This window comes from Odontomachus brunneus, unplaced genomic scaffold (genome assembly GCF_010583005.1).
Source record: "Odontomachus brunneus isolate Ranch 3 - 2012 unplaced genomic scaffold, Obru_v1 Obru_scaffold_100, whole genome shotgun sequence".
NCBI classification, from domain to species: domain Eukaryota; kingdom Metazoa; phylum Arthropoda; class Insecta; order Hymenoptera; family Formicidae; genus Odontomachus; species Odontomachus brunneus.
This window is the reverse complement of record NW_022639550.1, coordinates 322,360-333,413: the sequence shown is the minus strand read 5'-3', so window position 1 is coordinate 333,413 and position 11,054 is coordinate 322,360. Positions and strand designations below refer to the sequence as shown.

The following is an 11,054-nucleotide window of genomic DNA, read 5'->3' as shown; positions in this document are numbered from 1 at the left end:
TCTCACCCCCCCCCCTCTCTCTCTCTCTCTCTCTCTCTCTCTCTCTCCCCCCTCTCTTTTTTCTCTCTGTTTCTCTCTTGTCGGGAGAACCGGCGGGAATACATATTTTAATCCTCGTCCCTCTCGCATTTCGAATCGATGAACGTTTGCGCGGACTAACACACGGACATGACATCTATATTCTTGGCCGCCGCCCGGAGTCGGATTGGATTCTGAAAAACATCTACTACAATACTTCGATCGCGTACGTACGTACTCGCGTGACTCGCGTGTGAGTGCGTTTGAGGCCGATGGAACGAAAGAAACATCTATAATAATATAGACATCAGTTATTATATCAACGATTCTTCATTCTATACCCTGTGCATCATCTTAAATGTCTCGACATATCCTATGGTGTGTGTTGCTCTCGCGCGCTTATATCCTTACAATATTTATATTCAATATATAATATTTATAGTTTATTTATAATATATCTATATATATATTTATATTTATATATTTATATATTTATATCTGTATATATATATATATATTTATATAATCATGCCAGATGCGTCACTTTACAGCGTCGGTCAGCGACAAAGGAGGATGTCGATTTAATAATGCCAGCTATTAATACCTATACGACTGCGTGTAATTGTGTGTGTGTATGTGTGTGTGTGTGTGTGTATGTATGTATTTCCATGTAAGTGTTATAATCATGTATTTAATATATAGTGACTTTCGACAATGCGAAACGCATAACAGAATATAATTAACGAGACAACGTAACGCGACTATGTTAACGACAGTAACATATGTAACTCCACAGCGATATCGAGTTCTAACGATAAATAATAATCAGAGTTGCAACGAGAACGGCAATGGCTGTTGCGGGCGCGAGGTACGAAAGTGTGACGGGCGTGATAAACAAACGTACGAATAGTCTCTTCCTTCTGCCTCTCGTTAGGACTTACGTCTTACATTTAAGTGAGCTCGGTATCCGGTTGCGCGGGTGTTCTCGCTTAGACTTCTAGATTCAAATGTTATAATTCGGTCGACCGTCAGCGGATCACTATTCCGCACGCGTTAAAATGGCCGCTTCCACCAACGTCGGTCAATGTCAGCTTCGGTTCAATTCGAAATTCTCTGCGTCCCCTTCTGGTTTCGGCTCTAGACGAGGATGAAGAAGCTACACCTTATCCGAGACAAGCGTTGAACACCTCATATAAATATATCCAAGAGAAACTTTCAGTACTTGAAAATATATTTAAATGAGAGCGATACTTGGTGCGACAATTTTGCCAACAAAAGTTGCCCACGCACATTCCGTACTCTACGTATTCATGTAAGTAAGACAGCTTTGTGTGTGACTTATAAAGGGAACAAACCAAAGAATAACGTGGTCGGGAAATAATTCGTCCGGATAAGAATTGAACCGCGGTCAAGCTCAACCGACACTGATACAAGCGGCTGTTCTACAATTAAAGAAACACCGGCGCAATCGGGCCTTGGGCCTCGTCTTACTATGTGCAGTAATCTTAACGATACGATGACAATAACGATTAATATTTACTCTGTTAAAAAAGCCCACGAAACTCACATAAGTGGTGAGCGCAAACGGGGCGTGGCTCGCAGTTCGCAGCTCGATGATATATTTTCTCTTTACATTAAGGTCTGCCGAGACGGTGGAGTTGCCTTCCGACAAAGTGCGTTCGATGCTCTCAGCCGTTTGTCGCGATCGGGGGGCCGAGTCGGACGATCGTCAGGTTGCGAGAAGCGGCGGGACTGAATCGGAAGAGCTTCGACGCATGCAACCGCAGTTGCGGCAATAATCGAGCGGCGAGTTTATTTTCGTCGGCTACCGATCAGAAATCTATCACGCGAAAATTTTATTGCACCAGACGATTAAAGCAAAAGTCGACTGCCTAAAGGATCGATCCTTCTCGCGAAAGTCAAGCGCGCGTTTAAAAGTCGTTGAGGTGGTCACACGGGAAGTGCGACTGCCTGCTGTTATCTTCACGTCTTCTTATGGTACGAAAGTTACGTTTTGCGCTTAGCAAGTTCGAACTGAGTCCTCGGTTATGGCACATGCTAGTCGCTAGAACCTACCTAGATTCCGCTTTGCGTCGCAACGCGCTAATACAATCTGACTCGGCCCAGCGATTCGTCGTTTATTGCTCGTAAACTTTCGTGTACAGAACGGGGGAGGTAAATATTGTTGAACAGCCGCCTGGTAAAAATCAACATTTGCAGTTTTCACCCAAGCGGTGGTTTACCCGGGAAACCTGTTTTTCTAATGACGACGTGGGAACGACCTCTGTTGAAACAATCGCTCGACAAAAGAGTACCGTCGACGAAAGTCAAGATTGGAACATTCAAATAAGCACGCTGCGGTACGGCGATGAGATAAACGAGCACAAACAGGCGAGATAACAGCGTATCTCTGGTTCGCACACGGAAAAAAAAAACAGCACAATTGGCTCACACATAAATCTGGTTGTGCCAACCAGATTAATAGTAAAATACGGAACAACTGATGTGATCGCCACCACCCACGGAGCAATTGCCGTGTAACAGTGACGACGTCTGGTTGCTCCAACCAGAATGTATTCATGATAAACATCACTCTGACCGATTTCTGGTTGCCACAACGAGATCATACGCAACTACTATTGGTGTAGTTGATGCACCAAAGTGACTGACTCATATCAACCATACACATTACTATCACACAGAGATAACTGAGCTGATGCAACGATATGTTGCCCACAACTAAATATTTCTGGTTACGTGCACCATATCTTTTTCTTCCGTGCAGGAATGCAAATATCCGGTCGCTCGGATGGAGGTCAACGCAGCGGATGCGGATTCGCGTGTTAATGAAAAAGATAAGTAACCGGCAATGCTTTCACACACATTGAGAGAAAAATGTAGACGATTGATCGCGTTCTCGACCTATTACCGAAAATTCAAACCGGGACAATTTCGCGAGATCCATTTCTTCCCCGCGGGTACGCGAAGACGCCCGCGAAGGACGGACCTCACGGTCAACTCATGCCACGCGCGTTTCGCGTATTCGCGGACAAATATCAAGGTTATTATTACGTATCTCTAATATATCCAAGTTGGCAAAATGATTCGTCGTCGCCTGTGGCTGTGATCGCAAACATGGACTAACGGAGACATGATAGACATGATAGATTGTACATTCGACTGCACAAGTTTGATTCTCCTGGGATCTTTCATATTTCACTTGCCGCGATTTTAAGATTCAATTGGTGCGAAGAGTGATAGTCAACACCACAAGAACCGCGGTTTGAGACAATGACAGCGCAAGTCGGAGGATGCGAAGAGAGACAATGTCGATCTCGTAAACGATCGACTTCTTCATCGTGCAATGTCATTTTTGAAGTTCTCGCAAAAGATAAGAATTGCTGGTCGACATTTTCGTCGAAGTAAACAGACTTAGCGGTCTCACTCTGGTGTTAAGAGTTCGAGTAGCCGAGAGATCCTGCGAATACCGTTTCTTTCTACAACAAAAAAAAAAAAAGAAGAAGAAAACTATCTACGTGCGTTCTCACACGTGAAACTGATCGAGTAATCAATCAAGTCGAAGGACACGAAAAACTGTTCCGACGACGTGGAAACATAGTTGCGCTTCAAGCCGCGCGTCAATAGATCAAACACGCAATATAGTAATAACAACAATAACAAGCCAACAATAGTATAAATCGCAGTGCTGTATACAAAACGCATAAGTAAACGGTGCCGTCATTCCTAGTCGTACGGTGTCGCAGTATGTATCCCTGGTGGATATATCGAGCACCCATGTAAATCTCTCGATGCGGCGCGTAGATACGGAGAGACGCGCAGCTTGCATCGATCTTCGCGCGCTTTGCGATCGTCATTAAACGCGGGTATTACTTCGCGTCGATGTCATCGAAATTCGAACCCCTCGAGATTACACCTCTTTCAAGACCTGGCTGACTTTCCGTGACATCGCGCGCTTCACTCCAAGTTGTGCGCCGCGACGTTATCTCTTATCGGTTTTTCGAGGGCGGCGTATCAATGGCAGATCTCTCTCTCCCTGTCTCTCTGCGCGACAAGCTCGCAGCTTCCCGTATTCCGAACTTGCGATCCTTCGAAAATACGGGAGCACGGTTTCGGAGGTAAAGCCTCGAGTATGTGCTCGGGGTGATCGGCGATGATCGATGTCGTACGATCGACGGGGGAGATATAAGGGACAGCGCAATTACGCGCTCAGCTGGCCTCGGCTACGTCGGCCGAATTCGCAATCGCGATCTGCGATTAGGCGTTAAGGTCGCCGTTTATCGTCACGGTTATCGGTCTTTGCGTGCGCGCGTATGTGGTATGTATGTACGTGGTATGTTGTTTAACGGTCGGATCGGTATAGAACGCGATCGGCGAACCTAATCTAGCAAAAGGCTTTTCCATTCGTTGCGTGCGCTGTGGTCGCGTTTCGCGAGCAGTTTCCCGTTCCCGAGCCGCGCGCCCGTAATTACTCACGGCATAATCGCATACCGAGAGCGAGATAAAAAGTAAGGAAAATGAGACAGAGAGAAATGAAGGCGGAGTGATGAGGTGGAAGTAGGATGCAGGAGCAGAGAGAAAGAGGGACGTTTCAATGAAAGATAGTTACGTGGACTGTTTCATGATTGGCGTCAAATGGACGTGCAACGTTACATCTTGCAAAATTTAAGGTTGACTCCTCTCCGGCGCCGTTGCCGAAGAGCTGAGACACAAATTCCGTTCATGTAATGTTCACTTGGAGTCAAATGACAATGTTGGCAATGGTTGTCGATGTTCCACGGTAAAAGGAAAAATAAAATCTAAATTTTACAAGTCAACTCTGTGTGGTCCCGTTTTACGCCAATCCTGAGACACTCTGCGCGTTGAATTAGATAGAGTAAAAGAGAGAGAGAGAGAGAGAGAGAGAGAGAAGAAGAAATGGTAGCACAAGATATACCAGGGTGCCAGAGTACCACAAAGACGGACAGACAGACAGACAGAGAGCGAAAGAGCGCGTTCGCGAAGTAGCATCTCGCCAACGCTCGCGCTTGAGTAGCTCGCGGGCGATTTCAAGGGGGAACGACGACGGCGAGGAGACGACGCGCGACGACAGTGTGCCCCCGACGTTGAGTACGAGCCTAGACGTGTGTAAAAATACGTAGAAAAGATAAACGCGGCTGCGCGTGTCGTGTGTCGCTCGCGCGCGGGAGGCGATCGGCAGGCGGGGATTAATAGGGGGACAAGGGGGTATGACGAAGGGGCGGTGGTATGGTTGGGCGGTGAGAAACGCGCTTTACATCGATTATCATACACCGTCGTAGGAGAGGTCGACCGGCGGTCTGTGGTGCGACGGGAGGTAGGACGGCGGCGTAGTGGTGGTGCTGGGCGCCGCGCCAGCCGTGCCGACGTAGCCGGGATAATTGGCGCTCGGGGCGTGTATGCCAGCTGGTGGCGCCGGGTAAGCGTCGAAGGAACTCGAGTACGAGCCGTTGTACGGGTACGGATTGGTCATATGGCCGAGAGCGGATGCCGGATGCATGCCGCCCATGCCGCTCATGCTGCCGATCCCGTAGGTGCGCTGCATCAAGCTGGACTCGAGACCGCTAAACAGGTAGCCGTTGGTGGAGCCCATCGGCACCGGATAGTGCGGCCCGGGTATGATGTTGGGGTACGAGTTGCCGGGATGGCCGTGGTTCATGCTGGGTGTGTAGTTGCTAGACGCTAGGTTCTCCACCGTGTAGGACTTGCTATGCTGTTGCTGCTGCTGCTGTTGTTGTTGTTGCTGCTGCTGCTGCTGCTGTTGATGCTGCTGCTGTTGCTGCTGCTGTTGTTGCTGCTGAGACTCCTGATGATGACGGCCATTCATGCCGTACAAGCTGCCGTAGCCGTCGCTGGGTGAGTGATGCAGCGAGCCGGGATAGATACCGCCACCTGGAGCCAACGGTGGGCTGTAATTGGTCATTCCGCCAGCTGTCTGCATACCACCGAAACCGGACATGTAGGACTGATGGTGGGCGTCCATCTTCTCCGCCAAACTGTCGTCTGGCATGCCCGAGTGCGAGTGCTGCAGTCGTTGGCTACCACCACCGTCGGCTATGCTCGGGATCTGATCCACGAGGGACTCTAGGTCGCTGAGGCTTTTGGACGCCACGTCTTGAGCAGAGTTCCTCTTGATACCGTACTGCTCGTGCGGATGATGGTGCGGCGACATAGAGGCTACGTGGGTAGGCGTGTGCGGGTGTGTATGCGGCGGCGTCGGGTGAGAGTGATGGGAGTGCTCTTCGGCGGTCTGGCTAAGCGGCGTCGGTGTCGTCTGATGGGGATGCGGATTGTGAGCCTCTGGCGTCTGTTCATGGTAGCCCATGTAATTAGCGTAGCTGTTGTGGGACGGTGTCCCAGGACTGCCGTGATGTCCGGTGGCGGTAGGGTCGGGTCCCGGTCCGGCAGGATTGTATTGGCGATGGTCGTTGCCCATGTTCTGCTGCGACATGCTGGTGGGTGGCTCAAAGTCCGGATGTTCCACGCTAGGCGACGTGAGCGGCGACGGCTCCAAATTGTTCTCCGACGAGATCGCGGTGTTGATCTCCGACGACAGATCCGAATGCGTGAACGACAACGACATAGACTTGGGACTCTGGCTGTAATGCTGATGAAGATGCACCGGGCTTTGCTTCGCGCTCATATTGTACGGGCTGCTGTCTTGCATACTCTGGCCGAAAAAGCCAGAGTCGTTCATCGGCTGCGGATACGGTGCCATGTGCGGGAACGTCTTCGGCGGTGACATCAACGGCGGCGAGAAACAGTTCGACACGGCGTTGCCGTAGCCGTCGTTCAGATGGCCCATCGTTTGATGCTGCTGCTGCTGTTGCTGCTGCTCTCTCTCCCGGCTCTCCCGTTCTAACTGTTTCTGTTGCTGGTGTATCTTCTTCGGGCGGCCGCGACGTTTCTTGATGACTTCGCCGTTCGCGTCCAGCTTTTCGGGATCTGGCGGCGGCTGATCCTCGGGATTCTTGATCTTCTTCGGTCTACCTCGCTTCTTCTTGCCAGGTATCTGCACACCCGACTCTTGTTTAATTCCCGTGCCGTTGATCTCCGTGATGCGGCCCTCGCCGTCGGCCAAGTCGTCGTTGAACACCGGCTTCTTGTCCTCGATTGGCTCGTGCTCCTTCTTCTTGAGCTTCGAATCGGCGAAGACGATGTCCGACTCGTCCAGATGCGAGATCGTGCCGTTTAGATAGTCACGGAACTTCTTCAGGGCCGCATAGTACGGCACCTTGTCGGCAGCCCGTGGTAATTGGGCACACCTCGCACTACTTGAAGGCATCACCCACATGTACTGCAACGAGACGTCAGAGAATGAGAATATCGCTCGAGCAACGAGTTTTTAATCAAATTTGACCAAAGGTTTAACGATCCTTCTCACATAACATCAAAACGTTGTAATAACTTTCTCTAGTAACATCTTAAGATCACGATAATATTGCTACCATTTTTAACAACATAATTAAAAGTTTCTCAAGTTTAGTGTTAATGTAATATTTTTGTGCGTCCGGATTTGAAACGTTAATGCGATGTAGAACGATGTAGAAAATTGCTTTACCGTATTTGTACCGTCGACGAGGTTTGGCTGTCTTCCGAATCCAAACTCCTTCTTCCCCGAGAACACCTCGTATATAAGTTTGCCGTTGAACACGGCGATTTTTGGCTTATACTTTCGTAATTTCTCGAGCAGGATGTGGCTACCTGCAAATAAAAATTACAATAAATAAAACGTTGTAGTCTTTATTCAAGTTGTTCGCGAGAACGAAACGTAGACAAATGTGTAAGACACTTTGCATTAAAATTGTAAAGCTATCCCGACGTTATTCTCGACGAATTGAATACACATAACAGCTGTTGTGTTAAATCTTGCTTGTTTTCCCAATACGTGTTATACGTGTATCGGTGAACGCAATTAAACGTATCGACGTAAATCTTAAATGACGCCGTGTTACCGGCGCATTAACTTCATGTGAAACGGTGAGCGAAGTCGTTATTTTGCGTCCGCTCGAGTTGTTTCCGGTGTTCATATATTCATTTTTCGAACACGGTTTATTTGAGAGAGAGGACTATATTAGGTTTCATCAAAATGTCCCGGATATTATATTAATAAAAGGCAAACGAGATAGAAAAAATTATATTTTTTGCATTATGTCAATATCGAAATTCAATATCTCGTGCAATTGGAAAAAAGAAAATCTCGTAAAAATATTGTTGCAAGACCTAATGAATTTAGGACTCTTTTCTTCTTTTGCAGAGCAAAACACAAAGCGGGCGATTGACATCATCCGCAAATCACGATTCTCAAATGATGTCTCCTACTTTGATCACAGATAAAGTGACGGCCCGAATTATGGGTCACTTAAGGTAAAAGTAACTTTCGATCGTTTACATAAATTTGTTGACTGAACATTAAAGCGAACTGTTGGTTCCAATATAAGCAACTCTTTCTCTAACATGTTAGTTTTTAAACAAAATTATTAGATTTTAAATTAGTTTATTCTAAATTATAAGAAAAATTAGAAACATTTATTAGGTCTAAGTCGTAATTATAGATCAACAAATATGACGCGCTCGTATAACGAATTGTACGATTCTCAAATTTATATTAATAATGTCCATATATATTCCCATTGTTTTAGTCTATATAAAATAATGGTATACGTAACACAACTTATTAAAAATTTCACAAATCGTTGGTAAAGCAAACTGATTGCTTAGATTTTTTTTAATATTAAGAATGTGAATGTAACTTTAGAACACAATTGCAGAAGAATTAAGAAGTATAAAAAAAGTTTGTCCCGCGTGTTTTCATTATAACGTATATCTTCTAATATATTAGTAGGCCAAGTTTCAGCCGAAATAGGGACACGACGACCCGTAATTAGGACTGTTTCTCAATTTAAAAATTTTTCTGCGATAATATCGATACTCGAGATCGCTGAGAGGTTATCGATAGTCGATCTCGCTGCAGGGCGACATTTTCAAGCGGAGGGGCCCGCACAGCGAGGCGTCACGTGTTGCAGCGCAGTGCCTTTGAGAACGCGGCGAGAGCTATCGGTTTAAGTTGGCAGTACTGTTGTTTCCCGCGTCGCGTGCACACATGTCCGCGGTGTGCGAGTGATCGGCCGTTAAAAATCTCGGTTGGATTAGCATAGGAAAGGAAGAAGTGGTCTTCGTCGGGCGGAGACGCGAAGTACGATCCGGACAGGATGGACTGGCCTTCGTCATCGCCTGGGGAGAACTGTCGCCCGACTCCGACCAGCGACGATCGTCCAGACCGTAAGTACACCTGATCACGATCGATGAGCTCCTTCCCGTGGCATCTCTCGCACGAGACAGGACCGTGCTCCGACGGTGCGTGTAACAAAGGCGAATTATAACAGAAATGGCGTCGTCAGAACTCTTTTTCGGAGCGGTGCTCGCGCGGGGCGTAGTGTTTGTTTTGTTCGGAGCCGGTCGGGAGACGCGGCGTCTCTCATTTTCTCGCAGCAACGTGCAACAAGAGAGCGCGGTCGGCTGGTAAATAATAAATATCGCCGCTGTCGGGAGTTTTCACGGGAGAACCAACATTAAATAAATGTTGCTCCGCCTCCGCGCGCGCTATATATCGTAGGAGGCAACAATCGCTGGGATGGCGAGTTGACCTGAGGCTCCGCACGCCGACCGGCGTGCTACTTATTAGGTTATAAACATTGCTGCGCGTTCTTTACACCTTTTACACTTTTCTGCGAATGTGCCCCACTTATCTCGTCGCGACCAAACATATATTGTTTACATTCCGAGCGCATAAAGGAGCAGACTTGGGCTGAACTCGGGCGGGACTGGGTTGACTCTCGGTCCAAGTTTGTATAACCTTTAGGGATCGTCTACGATATTAGTCATGGGCCGTGAGAAGTCGTAAGAAAATTGACCAACAGTCGATTATTCTTTGAGCACAAGGAGAATATATAATAATTGACTAGTCAACTTTCTTACGATCTTACGACTTCTATTGTAGACGATCCTTTACTAACAAAATGCTCCTCCGTCAGTAACGCATTCCTCATCGTACGCACCCGTTGAGAGTGATTGAAAGAAAAAATTCGGATTTGTAAATTTTTTTCTCCTTTCGTAAGAACATCATCCTAGCGAAATCGGCAGAGAGACTTAGGACAGATAACAGTCAGTTAGAATTAACACGTTCAGAAAATTAGATACCACAGTGTGCGGTAGAATCCTCGTGGAGGGGACATTGCAACAAAATCGCTAAACGGTCACAAAGAAAACGTTCCTCCGTCGATAACATGTCGCGGACGTTCGCGCTCGCGAGTTTCTGCTGGAAGAAAAACAGCGGTCGAAATTTGTTGCAGGGGCCGGTTCGTACATCGCGTCCCGCTCATTCATCTGGTACCAGTATTCAATCATGCATACGGGGCTCATTGTGGAGCAGCTTTCCGGCATAATCTCGTTCCGCGGCGATTTTCGTATGTTGTCTGCTCCGCACCGCATATGCCCTAGCAACAAGTCGTCAGAGACGCTTGTAGTTGACGTAAGCGCGACACAGCTATTCATCTCCGAGTCCTTTTCTGTCCGTCGATACCTGTGCATGCTTGTATATACATAGAACTCCAATGATGCTTTCCAGATCCGGCTAGGGCATCTTAGCATCGCATCTACATATTTTTATACCATGACTATTGATTTCGCGAAGAATCAGCAACTCAGTCGCATCAAACGCAACAGTAATAGTGCGTATACGCATTCACCGTGTATATTACCGTTGCGTTCAATGCGGCTGAGTGGCTGATCCTTCTGAAAACCAACAGTCATGATACAAGACATATATAGATACGATGCGCCTGAGCCAAAATAGACTAGCCTGAAATGGGAGGCATTATTGGAGTCCTATGTATCTGTGTGTAACAACGAACAGATAAGTGTGTGTGTATGTGAGAAAGAGAGAGAGAGAGAGAGAGAGAGAGAGAGAGAGAGAGAGAGAGAGAGAGAGAGAGAGAGAG

General features: G+C 47.4%; 2 protein-coding genes across 6 annotated transcripts in view; one reads left to right on the top strand and one right to left on the bottom strand.

Moving 5' to 3' along the window:
• Positions 1–448: 448 nt before the first annotated feature.
• Positions 449–11,054, bottom strand: part of LOC116848781 — a 156,516-nt gene continuing 145,910 nt past the window's right edge. For all 3 annotated transcript variants that reach the window (XM_032825252.1, XM_032825254.1, XM_032825253.1), the window contains exons 8-9: positions 7,616–7,758; positions 449–7,351 (exon numbers count right to left, since the gene is read on the bottom strand). In XM_032825252.1, the coding sequence (XP_032681143.1) occupies positions 5,321–7,351; positions 7,616–7,758 (2,174 nt within the window). In that variant the 3' untranslated portion in view covers positions 449–5,320. The remainder of the gene's footprint in view (positions 7,352–7,615; positions 7,759–11,054) is intronic.
• Positions 9,083–11,054, top strand: part of LOC116848778 — a 172,969-nt gene continuing 170,997 nt past the window's right edge. For 2 of the 3 annotated variants that reach the window (XM_032825236.1, XM_032825243.1), the window contains exon 1: positions 9,083–9,336. In XM_032825236.1, the coding sequence (XP_032681127.1) occupies positions 9,267–9,336 (70 nt within the window). In that variant the 5' untranslated portion in view covers positions 9,083–9,266. The other variant, XM_032825241.1, reaches the window with a different exon arrangement.